Source organism: Lissotriton helveticus, chromosome 12 (genome assembly GCF_964261635.1).
Source record: "Lissotriton helveticus chromosome 12, aLisHel1.1, whole genome shotgun sequence".
Lineage (NCBI taxonomy): Eukaryota > Metazoa > Chordata > Amphibia > Caudata > Salamandridae > Lissotriton > Lissotriton helveticus.
Genome location: NC_136073.1, coordinates 453951454 through 453971307, shown reverse-complemented (window position 1 = coordinate 453971307; position 19854 = coordinate 453951454). Strand labels below are relative to the sequence as shown.

Sequence of the window (19854 nt, the reverse complement as noted above, 5' to 3'; positions counted from 1 at the left end):
AGCAACCTTCAGGAGGTAAAAGCCGGATCGGCGAGCGGATCCAGTTTACAGCATGCCTGTCGATTCACGCCGGACGCGTTTCGTGTATATATATATATATATATATATATAAATAACATATTTAAACTTTACAGAAACACACTGTCACTGGATGATGTCATCAGTGATGTCATTTGAGATGCCATCAGTGATGTCACTGACCAAGTCATGAATGATGTAATATGTGACAACATCAGCAGTGCATTGCGGGGGCACGAGTTATAGTTAGCTCAACTAACTATAAGGGCTGAATTTCTCTGGTTTTGTGCGAGTGAAATGTCCAACTAACTATAACGTCCCTGAAACCTGTGGCTTTTTCAGCGAATTTCTAAGGTTTTTTAAATGCTAATTTCTTACTATAACGTCCATAAAACGTATGTTTTTTTCAGTACATTTCAAAGGTTTTTGAAATGATAATTTCTAACAATAACGTCCCTGAAACCTATGGTTGTTTGAGTGAATTTCTATGGTTTTTCAAATGCTAATTTCTAACCATAATGTCCCTGAAACCTATGGTTTTTCAGTGAATTTCTACGTTTTTTTAAATACTAATTTCTAACTATTCCTACAGTGGTAGGACATGTGCAGAAAGAGGAAGAAAAGCGCAGAAAGAAGCAAGAGAAATGCAGAAAGAGGCAGCAGAAGTCCAGAAAGACGAAGAAAGGTGCAGAAAGAAGCAAGAGATATACAGACAGACCCAGCAGAGGTGCAAAAAGAGGCCTTGTTGCAAAGTCATCCTGTGCCTCCAACTGTTTGCTGACTGGTACTGGTGGTAACTGACTCTGACTAACCAGGCCCAGAGCCAGTGCTATCCTGAAAGACACTTAGAATACAGTGAAAACACCTACATACACTACGGTACACTATGGGTTGCGGTACCCCTGTGATTGGCATGACCTCCCCTGTATGGCCCTAGTACATAATAGGGCAGGGGGATTAAAACTACCTCCAAGTCAGAGGTGCAGAAAGAAGCAAGAGAAGTGCAGTAAGAAGCAACAGAGGTGCCGAAAGAGGCAAGAGAGGTACAGAAAGAGGGAACAGGGGTGAAGAAAGAGGCAAGAAGGATACAGACATTTGAAAGCGAGGTACAGAAGGAAGCAAGAGCAATGCGGAAAGAAGCAAGACAAGTGGAGAAATAGTGAAGATGGTACAGAAAGAGGCAAGAGGGATACAGAGATTTGCAAAAGAGGTGCAGAAACAAGCAAGAGAGTTGCTGAAAGAAGCAACAGAGGCATACAAAGAAGCAAGAGAAGTACAGAAAGAGGCAAGTGAGGTGCAGAAAGAAGCAAGAGCAGTGCGGAATGAACCACCAGAGGAGAGAAGTGCGGAAAGAGGCAAGAGAATTGCTCAAAGAAGCAACAGAGTTGTGGAAAGAATCAAGAGAAGTACAGAAAGAGACAAGTGAGGTAAAGAAAGAAGCAAGACTGAGTGCAGAAAGAACCAACAGAGGTGCAAAAAGAGGCAAGAGGGGTGCAAAAAAAGTAGAGGACTCCACAAAGAGGCAACAGATGTACAGAAAGAGGCCCGAAGGGTGCAGAAAGAAGGAAAAGAAGTGCAGAAAGAGGCAAAAGAATTGCTGAAAGAAGCAACAGAGATGAATAAAGAAGCAAGAGAAGTGCATAAAAAAGCAAGTGAGGTGCAGAAAGAACCAACAGAGGTCTCGAACGAGGCACGATGGGTGCAAAGAGAGCAGGAGAAGTGCAAAAAATTGCAACAGAGGTACAGAAAGAGGCAAGAGATGTGCAGAAACAGGCAGGAAAAGTACAGAAACAGGGAACAGGGTGCAGAAAAAGGCAAGAGAGGTGCTGAGAGACAAAAGAGGGGTGCAGAAAGGAGCAAGAGATCTTCAGAAAAAAGCAACAGAGATGCTGAAAGAGGCAACAGAAGTGCAAAAAGAAGCAACAGAGGTGAAGATAGAGGCAAGAGAGGTGCAAAAAGAAGAGAGAGCAGCGCAGAAAGAAGCAAAAGGGGTGCTCAAAGAGCCTAGAGGGATGCAGAAAGAGGCAAGAGCAGTGCAGAAACAACCAAGAGAAGTGCAGAAAAAAGCAATAGAGGTGCAGAAGGAGGCACGAGGGGTGCAGAAAGAATCAAGAGAAGTACAGAAAGAAGTAACAGAGGTACAGAAAGAGGCACAAGTGGTGCAGAAAGAGGGAAGAGAGGTGTCGAAAGAGGCAAGAGAGTTGCACAAATAGGGAAGAGGGGTGCAGAAAGAGGCAAGAGAGGTGCAGAAAGAAGCAAGTGAAGTACAGAAAGAGGCAACAGAGGTGCAGAAAGAAGCAAGAGAGGTACAGAAGGAGGGAACAGGGGTGCAGAAAGAGGCAAGAGATGTGCATAAAGAGAAAATAGGGGTGCAGAAAGAAGCAAGAGCCATGCTAAATGAACCAACAGAGGTGCAAAAAGAGGCAAGATGAGTGCAGAAAGAGGTAGGAGATATGCACAGAGAGGCAAGAGAGATACAGAAAGAGGCAGGAGGTGCAGAAAGATGGAAGAGAAGTGCTGAAATAGGTAAGTGAGGTACAGAAAAAAGAAAGAGCAGTGCAGAAAGAACCAACTGAGGTGCTGAAAGAGGTGTGAAGGGTGCAGTAAGAGCAAGAGAAGTGCAGAAAAAGTTAACAGAGCTACAGAAAGAGGCTAGAGAGATGCAGAAACAGGCACGAAAGGTGCAGAAACGGAACAGGGATACAGAAATAAAAAAGAGGGGTGCAGAAAGAGGCAAGAGATCTGCAGAAAAAGCAACAGAGGTGCTGAAAGGGCAAGCGAGGTGCAGAAAGAGGCAATAGAAGTGCAGAAAAAAGTAACAGAGGTGCATAAAGAGGCAAGTGAGGTGCAGAAAGATGGAAGAGATGTACAGAAAGAAGCAACAGAGGTGCTGAAAGAGGCACGATGGGTGAAGAAAGAGGCAAGAGAAGTGCAGAAAGAACCAAGAGAAGTGCAGAAAGAAGCCCCTCTGGAGTAAATTGGACTTCACCCCCATCCCGTAGTCTGCCAGGAGGCGCATTTGCAGAGTGGTGGAGAAAGGGGGGCATGGCCTCCGAAGACGTTTTAGCAATCCCACTAAGTGGGACTTACTGGAGGTAACAAGAGGGGTAGGTGGCCCCCAAGGACATCCTTGGGGGCCAACTACCCCTCCTATTACCTCAAGTAAGTCCCGCAAGCAGGTCCTGGCGCACTGCTGCTTGGGTATGAAGTCCACTTGTGTCCTGAGGTCCTCAGGACACAAGAGGACCTCGTTGCTCTACCAGCAGTGCGCCAAGATGCGCGTTTGCAGAGTGGTGTAAAAAGGTGCATGGCCTTGGACCACCTCTCTTCAATCCAGCTGTGTGGTGCTTACTGGAGTTACCTGGTGGGCTAGTTGGCCCACAGGGACCCTCAGTATTCAAGGGGATTTAATACCCCAACTTAGACTGCGTCAGGAGGTGCCTTTGCAGAGTGCTGCATGGAGGGAGTGGGGACTCCGGCAAGATGCCAGCTTTTTAAAATAAATGTGTTAGAACGGGGGCCCCCCATCTTTCCATCTTTTTTGGGCCCTGGGGACCCCTTCACCCAGGGCCTGCCAAATTTTAAAAAAAACGTGGGAAGGGGGCCGGGCGGCCCCACTCCCGAGGCCAATTTCGGCCCCGGGAACCCCATTCCGCTGGGCAAGGCCATTATATACTTATTTATTTTAAAAGAGGCAGGCCGTGCAGCCCCCCACTTCAGGCCGTTTTCATACCTGAAGACCCCATCCCCCGGGGCCCGGCCATTTGTTTTTTTTATAAGGGAGGAGGGCTGTGTGGCACCCCTCCCAGGCCGCTTCTGGCCCTAGGTACCCTAATCCCCAGGTCCAGCCCTTAGCGCTAGGGACCATGGAGGGAACCACAATGCCCCCGCGGTCTCAGCCGGCTTCCTGCCTCCTGCGGGAGCCCATATTGCTATTAAGCAAGGGGAGCTGCTGACATGCAGCTCCCCTTGCTCAAACGCAATCCTGCTTTGCTTAGTTGAAGCAAGAGCAAGTTTGCTATGATGCTCCCACCCTGCCATAGCAAACAGCAATGTCCCAGGGTTGGGCAACCCTGGACATTGCAGGAGCTGGCCCTGGGGGTGGCGGTGGCCATGGAGGGCTCCAGGAGGGGGACCATGAGCCCCCCCCCTTCACTTGCATAGCCCGGGGAGGTGGTGGTCCGGGGGGCCACCACATTAACATAATTTGTGCCCCGGGGAGTTGGTGGTCCTCGGGGCAGTGTGGGGAAGAGCAGGAGCCCCCACCACACAAATTTTAATTACCGAAGCCCCTGGGAGGTGGTAGTCCCCGGGGCTTGCGGGGGCCTGTGAGGCTCCCCACACATAAATAAAGATTGCCCTGGGAAGGTGGCAGTCCCCGGGGCAGTTTGGCGGGCAGTAGCCCCACACACATTTTTTAAATGAAGTACCGGGGAGGTGGCAGTCTCCGGGGCTGCAGGGGGCCACGTGCCCCGTGCATAAATAATAAAGCCGCGGGGAGGTGAAGGTCCCGGGGCTGCAGGGGCCCTGTGGGACCCCACTACATAAAACAGCATTGTCCCCAGGACCTGGTCCACCCGGGGGCTTTTTTAATTTTTCGTCCAAATTCGCGCACCAAATGTGAATTTGCCCATTTTCACAAAAAAAACACAGCCTTTTTTTTAGGCCTGGGGGCTCTTGTGGGACCCCCTAAGCAGGTGTTTCTACCCTGCCCCCTTTTCTTGTTTTATTACCTTTTTTCCACAGTTTTCTTGTGACTCGGTTACCAAGTCACAAATTGGCTGCCAACACTTCCTGGTTTGGAGTGTTGATAGCCAATCAGAAGTCAGTTCATGCTCGGGAGGAGTCGCGAATCCTCCTCAGTGCTCAGATATATATATATTTTTTTTTTACTTCTTTGGAACTACTGAATGGATTTACATCATTTAAAAAAAGCATGTTTTCTGGACCAAGACCTACCTTTTTGCCAAATTTGGTGTAATCCCGTTCCGCAGTTCGGGCTGTAGCTTTGTCTAAAGTTCCAATGGAAATTAACATGGGGTAAACGCATTTTGAGACCCCCATTTTTCTGTGCCCCTGCTGGACAAATCACCTCCAAACTTTCAAGACAGGAGCTGACCTGAATGAACCATTAGTTTTGAATATTTTGCGAAGATACGTCAACCGGCGCCAAAGATATTGGCAAATCAAAAAACCGCCTTTCCTATGGACAATAGGTCCTGACTATAACTACCTACTGGTGACCGCCAGTAGGTAATCTATAGATGTTTATATATTACACTACAAAATCAAGTATTCTGCGAATCCACCATTGCATAACTCTACACCATCTACTTTTACCCAGGAATGGCCAATTTCACAGCTTTACTGTTTCTCCACATGACAGAATAACATGAAAAATGTGCCACCCAAATTCTGATGCCACACATGTCCACCTCCCTCTCCAGCCAGCATCAGAATACAAACCATAATAAGCTACAAAAATGAGAGTTATGTAAAGAACCAAACTTATAGGCATTGGCCAATGTCACCTGTTCACTGCCCTCTATGGCACTACTATACCACCTTTTACATGCACATTACTCAGAGCAGAATTTTTCAAAGATCATTTCCATCCGCACTACCTCTGGGATTCAGGGATTTGGGGTATGGCTATTCTGCATGGGAATACATTGCAATTACGCCCTTAGGAATTGAAGTAGTATAGAAAGCCCCAGGTTACCGCCAAGTGGTGGATCCAATAGCCTGCAGTCCTTGTGGATAATCCAATTGTTGACACGGCGTGGCGGCAAAATACATCATCAGAAGGTACCAACCAGGGTGAATTATGCAGCCTGCTGCTGAAGGACGTCATATCCGTTGCAATAAAGTAAGGTGTTATACACTGAAAGAAGATTCCGCTGGAAGCATATTCGTAATGTAGCGATCTAGTGAAAATGTCCAGAAAAGCCTATAAAAAGACAAAAAAAACCTCATCAATTCAACAAAGATGTAGATGGAGTTGTAAAAATACTCAAATCTAAAGAAATACTATATTCTTCTTATCTGTATTTACAGCTCACTGAGGTGCAAAGAGACTGCTAAGATCTGACAGCTGTTGCTTCACCCCTGCGTATTACAATACAGTGCATTTTTTGTCTCAGTACAGGTCTCCAGGGAAAATGGCTGCAAGCTGTTTAGATTGGTTGGGTTCAAACTGAAGAAGCGTTGATATCCTGTGAACTTCCAAAAGTCAGGAGTAATTATAGCACTACAAGAACCTATACTTGTCATCAGGCCCGGTTCCAGGAATTTTTATCTGGGTGGGCCAAGGGTGCGTTTGGGTTGGCCCATGCGGGCCCAATTTATAACAATTCTGAAGGTAGAGTACAAGCCCTAGAGCATGGGTACTCAAAACATTTGCCCAAGGGCCACAAAGTACGGTCTGTGGTGTGAGCGAGTGCCACACAGATGCCAGCAAGCTGGCGGTAGGGGGTCTGGGTGGGTCAGGGACTGTGTAAGGAGGTCTAAAAAATGTTTAATAAACGGGCAAACATGTATTTGCAGGTTAATAAATGCTTGCCTGTTTATTTTTTCTGAATATTAGTGTTCAGCAACTAAACAGCAGCTCGTGCTGCTGTTTACCAGGGTGGCCGCATGTAAAGATAATACTTTGAGTATCACTGCCCTAGAGTTACACATGGACATTGATTCACCAAAATGCCTGGGGTAGCGGAAATTATATCACACATCCTTGACCTTAATGACATGACAAGAAGTGACATCATATGAACTTTGGCCCTCAATCGTCCTACAAAGCGATGTTACATCACCTTAACCAGTATAACATCAAAATAATTGACGTCGCTGAAGTAATAATAAAAGCCATAAGAAAATATGACTAATACAATAACTGAACGTTGAAAAATGTCTGTTTTAGATACCCCTTTTATTAGGGTGCTGATGTCATATGAAGGAGATCATTAATAATTTTTCTTAGTTTTACATGAAAAAAATATGTGTTCACCTGAAGAGGATAGTTCCACATTGATTCTTAGATATGGGCAGACATTTATGATTCCCTTGTGGCTGCTTATGCAATGAGGCATGCACTGCCACTATGGGAATATTATAATGTATGCCACATCCTGCAGTATATTAACGTTGTACCTCATACACAGACTAAAATACATAAACACCTTTAGAATCCACATACAGAAACAGTCGGGTCTGGTGGACAAATGTGTCCACTGTAGGGGCCTGTATTTGACCTCCTGGTCACAGGTTTAAATCCTGGTGGGTCCACTCAGCATTTCATCCTTCTGAAGTCAATAAAATGAGTACCATTGAGCTGGGTAACAATAAACATCTGTTATTCAGTGCCAAGATACCCTTGGGTGAACGTGAATTTTACAAATACACGATATGTTAGATTGAGGTGCAAAAGGACGCTCACAGCTCTGGGCTCCGGGGCCACTGCACTGCTGCATCATTGGCAGGTAACACCCTGCTCCCACTCACCCATACACACCACTTAACAGCAGCTTACCTCCGACATGAGGTACGGCTGCCACATTGCCGTTTTCTTCCTACATGAATATTGTAATGTCTCAGCCAGTGTACAAATAGAGAAGATCATCCAAAGTCAGCATTTTCCCCCTTTAAAGTGCATACTTAGAACAGTATTTATAAACACAATGCACTTTAAAAAGTGTTCTAGAGGTTCCTTAGTTACACCTGACTAGGGTTGTTACATGGCCGTTTATTTACTGGCACCACCGGTATTTTAATGTCCCAGCTGGTACAAAAATTAGCAAAACCACCTAAACCAAGAATATTTAGCCCATATCTGAACCTAATTCAAACGCAAATATAAATGGAAAACACTTTGAAATGGATTCTGGAGCTGCAAAGATTCCTGACTATTAAATATAGCATAAAGTCAGAAAAGTCACGGTACAAATGTATACATACGGTTTTATTCATAGTTCTATTTAGTATCATGTCCATGCCTGTGCACACTCTTAAAACTACAATAACTAGCCAATATTTTCTTTGGAAAGGTGACAACGCTACCCCAGATTGATAATTAATGTAAACAGAGAGAAAAAGCATCACAATGTTTGGCCGTCCTCATTGCCTCTTCTGCTGACTGGGAGGGCCATAGATCATGCTTGGGTGGACCTGACCCAACTGCTGGAACCGGGCCTGCTTCTCATTCTGTAGTGTAAAGCTTAAATTGTACCACTGGGCTCTTAAACACTATTCAGCATTCTGCTGCTTTCAAGCTGGGTTTGCGCTGCATTGCATACTTATACTAAAAGAAAAGCTGAGTCTGAGCACAGGGTTATAGGGCTTATGTTTAAGAACAAGCATTGGCAAAAACCAATAGGTCACGCCTGTCGCATCAGTACTTTAGCTTAGTGGCTTTGCCAATGTTTTCTTTTACTTTTTTTTTTTTTACTTTCCCAGTTGGTTGCTGTGCTTGTGCATGCACGGGAGGGCATCTTGGAATCGTTTTTTAAACGGCTTAGATAAAACAATTCAAGATTGTGGCCATCGTGAAGTGCTTTTTCTTTTGGGCCACACCAATAAAACACAGATACTACAATCATAAGCTCTGTTTATTTAGGAACTTTGATTTCAATATTACAGCAGTTGTACAATTGTAATGGTCGATGAGTTAGAATGTAAATGCGTGACAACTGAGAGAGAGAGTTTCTAATGGTCAGAGAGCACAGAAGTGTTATGGTAAGTGTATTATCAGTGGCGGCACCTCCGTTTAGTTATTATCATTTTATTTCTCCTTTTGCATGCAGTCAGTGGCCGTGTCCAATGTGATGAATTTAGAAGGTTGTGAGATGCTCACCTGGGTACTCCTCATTTTTGTCAACGCTTGCCATCTTCAAAATTATGCAGGCATGCACGCTTGATTCGCGCTTCACCCAATTGTGCACTACGTAACGAAACACAAAGGAACCTCTTTTGGTGCCTTTTCAAGCTGCACAGCCCAAACACTGAATGAATCCAATCAATCGAATTATAATTTCTTATACTTCTGTTTGTCCATATTTTAATCAATATCATTTTCACCAAGTTTAACAGTTCTTTCAATTTATTTTACTCATTCACATACAATGCGAAGATGTTCACTCAAGCACAGGAGGCGTGATGGTTTCCATATGTCACGTCTTTATTAAAATTTACCCAATGCATTTCGGGGGAACAATCCCTTCGTCAGGGGTATCTAAAATGCAAAACTTCATAAACAAGACTATTAGCATCGTTGTTACACATCTATTTCACATAACAAACGTATTCAATTCTCTGTACACTCTATTTTTTCTATTTATCAATATATCAGTTGAATGTCAATTGCTGGCATCATTTTCATAACAGATCAATCACCACATTCCGACAGCGATCCCTTTACTAAAAGGCCCACATAATTTTCAGTTGCCCTACGCAGGTTACACCTCCTGCTTTTAACTGAATGTTCTCCTGCGTACATACAGCGCACCACTACAATCCCTTCACCAACTTAACTTCAGATGCGCTTACCATGACATGTTAATTTATATCCATTTTAAAATAACCACAACTCGCTTAACATCGGCTCTTCTTAGACAAGCATATTAAATACCGGTGCTCACGTCTATCATTTCAAAAGAGTGTCGAAGCATCCTTCCCTCTCTCAGTGAAAGCAGAATCAATGTGGGGCAGGGCTGGCCAGAGCAGGAGAGGAGTGGTTTGCACTCCCTAAGTGCACATGACTGTTTGGCCAGCCCTCTTGTGCTGGCCAAACAGTTCATGCGCATTTTGCATGTTTCCCACCTGCCTGTAATGCACAGCCTGGTGGGGAACATGCACAGGCTCCGTGTCCCCGTCTGAGCGCCGAACCACAGCACTCAGACCAATCACAACGCTGAATTACAGTATTGTGATTGGCTTAGGGGAGCTTCCTGCTGCCGGCCAGGACCGGAGCCAGGAAGAAGGAAGAGGATGGAGGAGAGGCGGCGGCCGGCCGTTCCAAGATAAGTGTTTTTTTTCTTAATTCCCACCTGCCCCACCCTCCTGTCTGGTAGCATCCACGACTGTGTATTATGGAGTGCCAGGCTGAGTAAGTATGTAAGTGTATTGATTAATTGGTATGTAAGAGATTATCTGAGTATGTGTCTTCGCAAGTTTCAATTAGTGGATGATTGTTCAAATGAGTGTCACAGTCAGGTGAGGGATGTAAACTATATGTCTTGTGATATGAACAAAGCTAGTAGATTATCTTGTACCTTTGGTGCTGTGAATATTTGGGCACATGTAGATAATTTGCTCATGTACGATAGGTTATCCTTTACTATGCCGGCCTGCCCTAAAATATTTTGACATTGTGCTCAGGACTATAAACTTTAACAACATATCTCAAAACGGACAACCCAGTACAGTAACCAGCTAAGTGGACTATGAATATAAGAAATACAACAAGCATTGGAAAAGCAAATAGGTCTTGCCTATGCAAGAGCTATTGGCTTTACCAATCTGTTTTAGCAATGTTGTACAGAGTGGCTGCTGTTCAGCATTGCTAAAAGCTAGTGGGGTAAAGAAGAGTGTCGTAAAGTAGAGTATAGTGGAGTGTTATGGAGTGGCGTGGAGTTGCGCACAATGTAGTTGAGTGTCGTGGAAAGGAGTGAAGTGGAGTTTCATAGAGTAGTGTACAGTGTTGAGGAGGGAGTAGCGTGTGGTAGAGTGGAAGGGCATAGCATTGAGTGGCGTAGAGTGGATTACAGTGTCAGATTAGAGTGTCGTAGAGTGGAGTGGCATAGTGTCGTGGAGGGGTGTAAAGCAGAGTAGAGTGGCATAAAGGGTGTGGAGTAGAGTTTTGTAGAGTGGAGTAGATTGCCATAGAGTGGAGTAGTGTTGTTATAGTAGAGTGGAATAAAGTGGTACAGAGGGAGTTGCGTAGTGTCACGTAGAGTGGAGTAGTGTCATTGAATAGCATAGAGTGCTGTAGACCGCTGTAGAGTGGAGTAAAGTGTCAGTAGAGCAGAGTTTGATGGAGTAGAGCATCATACAGGCTAATATCGTGGAGTATAGTGGAGCAGCCTAGAGTGAAGCGGCGTAAAGCACAGTGGTACAGAGTAGATTGACATAGAGTGAGTTGGTTTTGAATAAAGTGGTATCGGATGCATTGGCACGGAGTGCAGTGACATAGAGTAGTATAGAGTGCAGTGGAATGGAGTAAAGCGGTACAAAGTAGATTGCAGTGGCATAGAGTGCAATAGAGTGGAGTGGCGTAGAGTGAAGTGGCATAGAGTGGAGTAGTGCAGGGTAGAGTGCAGAGGCGTATAGTGCAATGGCGCAGGGTGCAGCAGAGTGGCATATAGTTGAGTTGTGCAGAGTGCAGTGGGATAGAGGGCAGCCATGCAGAGTAGAGTATCAGAGTGCAGGGTCATGCAGTGGTGCAAAGTAGAGTGATGCAGAGAGCAGTAACATAGTGTAGAGTGGCATAGAGTGCAGTGAAATGGCATAGGGTACAGTGGTGCACAGTAGAATAGCGTGGCATAGAGTGCAGTGGCATATAGTAGAATGTTATAGAGTATAGTGGCGTAAATTGCAGTGGTGCAAAGTAGCTGGCATGGGGCAGTGGCGTAGGGTGCATTGGTTTTGAGTAAAGTGGTGTAGCATACATTGGCATAGAGTGCATTTGTTTTGAGTAAGGTGGTGTAGAATACATTGGCGTAGAGTGCAGTGGTTTAGAGTACAGTTGCATATTGTAACCTGCAGAGGCATGGAGTGAAGTGCTGTAGAGTGGATGAGAGTGGTGTAGAGTGCACTGGTGTGAAGTACATTGTTTCAGAATAGAGTGAAGAGGTGTAGAGTAGAGTGGTGCAGGGTAGAGTGGAGTGGTATAGGGTACTGGCATAGAGTGCATTGGTGTAGGGTGCAGTGTGGCATAGATCGGATTGTTTCAGCATAGAGTGGAGTGGTGCAGGGAAGAATCTAGTCATGCAGGGGAGCGCGCAGTGGCATAGAGCATAGTGGTGTAGAATGACGCAACATTGATTGCAGTGGCGCAGAGTAGATTGTTTTAGAGTAGAGTGAAGTGGGGTAGAGTGGAGGGGAGTGGTATATAGTGGTGGCATAGAGTGCATTGGCATAGAGTGCAGTGGTGCAGAGTGGAGTGGCGTAGAGTGGAGTGCCTAAGAATGCAGTGTTGTATAGTAGAGTGGAGTAGAGTGCACTGGCTTAGAGTAGAGTGGTGCAGAGTAGAGTAGAGTGGCGTAGAGTGCAGTGGTGAACAATAGATTAGTGTGGCGTAGAGTGCATTGGCGTAGAGTTCAGTAAAGTGGCACAGAGTGGAGCCTCTTTGAGTCAGAGAATGAATAGAAAACAGGAGAAGATGTCAGCTGAAGGGATGCCAGGCGCCCTAGGAAGACAACACACAAGTATTCCTGGTATCATGCCCTGCCCCTTATAAATGAATCACTCTTGGACTCGGTATAAGAGCCTAAGGCAGGGGCGTCCTTGCCACTCAGCAGATTAATACGGCCCCGTTTGAAGCTACAAATGAAGAATAGCGGGTAAGAACCTTTTTACGTTTTTTGATCACGCGACAAAGCTGCATCACCCAAAAACTTTATCACGCCCGATATTTACACAGTGTCATAATTATCTTGACAGGGACACAGCGTTACCGGCGCGTCCCCGGCGGATTTTTCCACACGCTCCAACACAAGTAAGCTGTGGGGGCAGTTCTGTTTCATAAAATTCTGTTTCATAAAAAACTTTATCGCAATTGAACCGCATCTGGTACTTATTGCTGTTCTTACAAACACAAAGAAATCCACAATCTATTAGCATAGAAGCCGGCCAAGAATGGATGGATGTGAGTATTGATTTTGCTTACTCCTTGGCTGTTATCATTACTTTTGTGCAGAACATGAGCCTGCCGAGCAATTAGATATGACTGTTGCCTGTTTATTGTTTATTCCAGAATCCCTGAGTTTAAAGAAAAACAAGCATCTGTGAGGTAGGAGTAGGTGTCGCCCCTTCATTTTGTGCATAGTGACACAGACTAGGTCGTCCCTGTAGACTGACCGCTCTTATGTCTTCTCATTCACAGCTACGTGGTCCTGAAGAGAATTCCCTAGAAGAAAGGGTTTTCGAAACACGTAGACCTTTTTGTACAGCACTAGGATGTTTTCTTTAAAATAAGAAATTTTCATAACAATTGATCTGATTTCCTGTGTTGTTTTGTTTAAAATTTATCTCATGAATATATTTGGTACAAACTAATGTAAATTGATTCTATATGTGTTATAATGTGTATGCATGTCTGAATGTGTGTAATTGTTGAGAATGAGTGTAAGAAGTGCTATTGTAAATAAATGTGGAGTGTAATAATTTTTGTATATAAACTTTTGAATGTGTTCTAAATAAGTTTTTGGAAAAATGAAAAATTAAAAATAATTAATTTATTCTGGACTAAAAAAGTTGACTGAAAACTCACTGTTTAATTGAGTAAGTTTTGTGGTCACTTCCAGGCCCCTATTCTAAGTTTTTGGCAATATTGGTGCTTGTTTTTGGTTTTTGGCTTTGTTCAGAAGCATGGACCGGGACTGGACCCATGGCTCCAGTAGGCCCTGGAGTACGAGCTCCCATCCTGTGGCCCGCATCGCGTCCAAGTGCCTGGTACGGGGTTCCATGCGAAAAATGTGCTATGTCCCAGTAAAATGCCAAAACAGTGTTGTATTAATTGGCTTTTTGATTCAAGTCTGCCTGGTCCTGAAAGCTGGGAAGATGGTCATTTTAGCACTGTAAACTCTTTGTTGATGCCATTCTGCAGCTTTTTTTTCCCCCAACCCCCAAATTTAGCTGTATTTTGGCTGATATCTTGGTCCCCTTCAGGGGAATCCATAAACCCTGGGTACCTTAAGGATTCCCAGGAAGTTGGAAAAAGGATGCAAATTTGGGATGGATACCTTAAGTGGACAAGAATGTTATGGGGGCTTAAGAGCAAACTACTCCAAATAGCCAAAAAAAGGCTTAGCGCGCGGGTGGGGAGGCCTAGCAGCGAAGCGGTTAAGGTGTATATTTGACTGGGCTACGCAGAAAGTAACAATGTATTTTGTGTGCACCTGTAATCCTTATGCCTTACTTACAAGTTGTTCCTGGGCATGTAAAACGTAAATATTGGATTTATGGCCAGACCTTCAAGGTTCAATAAAAACACAGTTATTGCAACAACTAAAATTACAGAAAGCTCACAGGATCCTCAGTTTATTTGGTACCAGACTGCCACTTGAAAAGGTCACTTAAGGACGGGCATGGCATAAACATGTTATTTGTGAAAGATTATAGCATCTAATCATTCATCAATCATTCCGTTTGTATCAAGGATGTACACAAGAGAATAAGTGAGGGAGTAAGAGAAAAGGGGAATCCTGCATTTAGTTATTCGTGAACCCTGACTTGAGGGCATGTTATTGTACACAATATGTGACCATATTGAAATTGAGCGGTACAGCAATTTTCTGTAGATACAATTTTTTTTATTATTCATAGCCACAATTGACAATAATCCAGGCGTCCTCACAATCAATATGATCTTTTGTGTCCCTAAATAGCAGCTGCTAATGTACAGAACTGGCACAATTATAATTTCGAGGGAAAATGTAGTCAGCAAATCTGTATGGTTCACACGAAAAACACCTGTTGAGAGGTACAAAGGCAACAGTCTGGTGGAACAGCAGGACCAGGGCTTTAAGTGGTCCGGGTCTCACCGGTGTTGAGCACTGGCAGTTTTTTTCAGGGAGCCTCGAAACGGGTCTCAATCTGGCTCTGTTTTGTGCCCTGGCACAGTCGGTCCATTTTATTTCCGGACTGCAGTGACCTCAGGCACATCGATGTGCGTGTGCTCACACTGCTCACTTCTCACTGACACTAGTGGAGAAGTTACGGCATGAGGTCTTGCCAGGTGAACGTTGTAGGGGTAGAGAAATCCTTTAAAGAGAGTCCTTTTCTCTCTGGATTTCCCTTCTCTTCCCTTCCCTTCTCTTCCCTTCAGCAACATTGTCATATAGTTACTGCTTGCCTATATACCGTGTTAAGTTAGCATGAGCTTATTAAATGTTTAAACGCCATTTTACCTTTGGCTGCTTCTGCACACGACACATAAGTGTTGTTTTAGCTTTCAGCCTAGAAGAGCGTTGTGATTTTCACAAGAATAATATTGTATTGCTCTGATATCAGTTTTGCTTAGTAAACTGTGTCTGTACAGTGAGTGCTGAAGCCTTCAAGGATAACTCGACATAGTGTTGTTGTGAGGTCTGATCTTCGCACCTTCCTAGACGTAAAATAAATGCAGCTGCTGCCAAAATCTGGCTTTAGGCGTGTTATATATTGCTTGGCATACAGCACACGACACACACTTTATGCTGTTTCGCATGCAGAGAGCTGGTGGAAGATGATGTGATCCCTTCACACTAGGATCTTGAGGTATGGGGCCGCCCTGCTAAAACCCACTGAAACCTTCTTAGATATAATATAATATGCTAGATAGGGAGGGTGAGAAATAGGTGTTGTTGAACCCTATTCATTTCAGCATATTTAGTATGTTGTCACCTTTTGCATTCTATGGACTAGTAACTATGCTGATAACTTTGCTTCTTATAATATGTTTACTTGTATTATCTAAGATACTGCGTTTGAGAAAACTGCATTAGTAAATAAATATTTCAAATATGCACGCGTCCTCATTTACTCCACGTTCTGGTTTGAAATGATTGTATAACGAAAGAGTGCTCATGTATTCCACGTGACCTGAGGTATTCTAAGTTCATGTTCTGGTTTGTCTAAACATTTGGAGTGTGTAATGACCAATGAGACACTGTAGCTAGCTCGGTAAGGGGATTTTGGGTACTAAGGTGAGTTTTGGCACACCCTAATTCACTGAAGTCTCTATGCACAGTTCTGTAGAAGAACGGAATCCCTGCTACATGGCGCCCATACGTTGGTGGTCTTATTTCATGACACTCGAGTAGTACATCATTCAATCCTTAACCCCTTCATTGTCGTTTCAGGAGAACGGAGGTGTCGGAAATAAACCTACCTATTTGTGAAATAGGTCTTTCAAGCTTGAATCTTTCTAAACGGTTTCCTTAAATTACTACCCAGTTCTGCTACAAAGTTTACTTTGCCTGTTTTTTTCTCTGTGACGTCATGGCTAATGCCGTGGACATTCCGCAACATAGTCGAATTGCGGTGCGCAATCATTTGCAACATTATAATGTCCCTGTGGATGGCATGGCTGTGATAATGGTGGTGAGTGCGGAGACAGCTTACCCTTACGAGATCTTTTATTCGTGGGTGACGTTCCCGGCTGTGGACGGCACTTCAGGTGTGTTCCACACGTACACTCCCTCCCCTGTGCTGAATGAGTACACGCCGTACCGGGCACAGGAAGTACCTATTGATACTTGGCAGCATCGCGTTCGGTTTGGTGGCGCCCTCCCCCATTCTTTGACAGCTCAGAGGTTAGGTTCTTTGTCTATTCCAGGCGCAAATTGGCCTGTTTTGGCTGGGTTTACACCTCATCCTCAACACGGCAATTGTACCATTGTTGAACTTCGTAGACTACATGTAGCCTCCATTAGCGTTATTCGAGCATTGGTACAATACATAACCCGTAATCTTCCGGGTGGGGCCCCGGGAGGCGCGGTGCTTCCTGCGGGACAGGGTGGTATGAAGCTCAGTCCCGTGATGGTCAATGCTGTAATGGGCAAGCGTCCCCAGGATAAGGATGAATTTCCTTTCTGGCTTGCCGAGAAATTTCACCAACTGGAAGCAGTATTTCCTAACACAACTCCTGGTGAAAAACACAGGATTCTGACAATTAGTTTACCCAAAGACTTGGCCCCTGAAATCGGTGACTGTGAGACCTTGGGTAGAACATTTGCGGCGGTCTATGCGAGGTGCTACGGCACTCAGTCTATGACTGTCCTGCCTGCGGTCCTTAAGCGTGTTCAGGACGAGCACGGACCTGAGGCTGCTGTTGAATTGGACATGCGCCTGTGTGGCACCTTTGATATGGTTTTCGATCTCATACTTGCTAATGTCAAGGGAGATGCAGTGAACTTTCAGGTTGCCAATGCTTTGCAGGCGATCCCCGATGCCGAAAAACCCCGTCAGTTAGCGAGGTTTATTGTGGCGGCTTATAAAACCGTGGGTCCCAATAGTAGAGGTCTCAAGCCTTTTTCTACTAAAGAGAAAACGCAACCCCAAGGGCAGAAGTCAGACACGGACGTTCAGCCCAAGTCCAAGAAACAAAATTGGCCTAAAAAACAAAAACAGGGAAAGCAACAGCAACAGAAACAGGAGTCTCGTCCTGCGTCTCCCGTGCCGTGCCCCCACAGAACGTGTTTATGACGTGCGCGATCGCGCGAAGATTAAATCACCTGATCGATTTCAGGTTTCTGATCAACGCTCTCCTCGTTTTTTTTAGGAGTCATCGGCCTCGTCGAGCGGTGGTGGAAGAGGTGTAAGGGGTCGGTGTGGCCAGCAAGGACGCGACCAGCCCCGCCCAAAAGACGGTGCAGGAAAGCAGGACGGCTCGACGCCGAAAAGACCCCAGTTTCAAAAGAAGAAGGTCGCCGCTTTAACAACGAGATATGCCACAGATATGCCACAGATAGTGAGAACACGGCTTCGGAATCTGACATGGGCTCTGACCTTGCTGGACAGCGCGGCGGAGATTACCATAGTGCGAGAGACCCTGCGTCCACTACCGAAGGTGACAGCGACTGACAGTTATGTTGTAGTTGAAACAGCTGACACTTGAGTTGCTCCCCCTGACAGACTTTATGAAATTGTCCTGTTAATCGAAGGTGACATACAGCGTACCATAAAGGGGATATTTTGGGAAAATCTTTCGTCTACGTACGACATTTTGTTATCGGAGGCTGACTGGCCCCCACCTTTTGTGCTCGCAGCTCCGCGAGGGGAGGAGGTAATCCTCCCTAGTTTCGCGCACACAGTCTCGAAAGAGCATGCGCTGAACTTTGCAGAAGAGTGGGCTAAGGCTCTAGCGCCAGCTCTGTACCGTACACACTGTGGTTGGGATAAATTTTCCCCACACCACGAGATTCCTTTGCGGTCTCAGCCACAGCCTCAACCTCAATATCCCATTCGACCTGAAGCTAAGGCTTCCGTTGCGGAAATCCTTGAACAATTGGAATATCAAGGAGTGATTGAAACATGTGTATCACCAATCAATAACCCTCTTTTTACTGTGACCAAGCCGGACGATTTTTACAGTTTGGTATTGGATTACCGGCATTTAAACTCACATTGCCATTCATGTGCAGTACAGAATACTCACGGCTCTGCCTTGGTGGATAGTCTAGTGCGTAAGCTTTTTAAGACCATATCCAACGGTTTTTATGCCCACCACTTGGATGGTCTAAGTTCCCAATGGACCTCCTTTACTTGCGGCGGTGTCAAAAAACAATTTCGGCGTTTGCCTATGGGCTATAAGAACAGCCCTGGGATTTTTACTGCCCGCATAGTCTCTCTTTTAGAGAGAGTCGACCCTGATGCTTGCTCATATGTGGATGACATTTATCTCACAGACGACGAACTTTGGGAGCATCTGTGTCGCGTTGATTGCTTAATTTGTAGCTTTGCAGACATGGGTTACAAATTCAATTTTGCAAAATCGCACATTGCAGAATATACAGTGTTGTTCCTGGGCTACGAGCTCAACAATGAAGGTAGAGGATTAGCTCCTCACTTCCTGGAGAAATGCCCACAATTGCGCCCTCCGACAACTCTGAAAAAATTACAGTCTTTACTGGGTTTTTTAAATTTCAGGAGGACATACATTCCGGAATATGCCCAGCGTATCAAGCCTTTGTATGCTTTGATACAACCAACTTTTTCCAAATCATGCTGGCTGCCTGAGCACTCCTTGCAGGCTGATCTGCTCGCTTCAAAATTTTTGCTGACTCGTGACAACCACACCAACCTGGTGATAAGAATCATCCCTGGGATGGAGGGTTTCACATACCTGACTTTTAATGAAGGAGACACAATACCTATTGCTTACAAGTCACACTTGTACACTTCGGCTGAAATGCGATTTTCCACTGTGGAGAAAGTTTTAACGGCTGTGCAGATGGCGATTCTTAAGGAACGTGCTCTGCCACAGGGAAAACGCATGTTGGTTGTTACCCCGTGTCCTGCCTTGGAGGCAGTTAGGAAAGCCAGTGTACCTAATTCAAAAGCTTTGCACCCTCGGTGGATACAATGGGCTGCTTCCTTGACGTCCCGGACGTCATGTTTATTTTTGACGCCTCATTACGGTCGCAGGAGTATTTACAGTATGAATTCGTTCATCCAGCTCCTTTAGCTATGCGACCTTTGGAGGATTTCCATTGCATCATTTACACTGATGGTTCGGCGCAGGTTGCGCATGGCTCTAAACACGCCTACGTTTCCGCATGCGCCATTGTGGTCGGTGCCATGGTGAACGATGAGTTCAAGTCCAGAGTCGTGCACACGCAGACTCTAGGGGACTGCACCGCACAATTGGCAGAGCTTCGGGCTCTGATGCTTGCATTGGAGTACGCAGATCCTAGTGTGACGACTCTTATTGTTAGTGATTCCTATTACTGTGTCCAGTCTTACAATGAAAACTTGTTCTTTTGGATTCAAAATGATTTTCGTGATTCCAAGGGTAGCACAATAAAACATAAAATGATCTGGGTTAGAGTGGCTGAGCTTAAAGAGCAGTTGCCACTTGTGTTTGTGATTCATACTCTCGGTCATCAGCGTGTTGGAGTTCACGCTGTTGGTAACTCGCCT

General features: G+C 45.1%; 1 protein-coding gene across 1 annotated transcript in view; it reads right to left on the bottom strand.

The window, feature by feature from the left end:
* LOC144799831 (inactive hydroxysteroid dehydrogenase-like protein 1) overlaps nt 1-19854 on the bottom strand; it is a 525849-nt gene that overhangs the window by 82424 nt on the left and 423571 nt on the right. The window contains exon 4 of the mRNA XM_078671407.1: nt 5741-5968. Within this exon, the coding sequence (XP_078527533.1) occupies nt 5741-5968 (228 nt within the window). The remainder of the gene's footprint in view (nt 1-5740; nt 5969-19854) is intronic.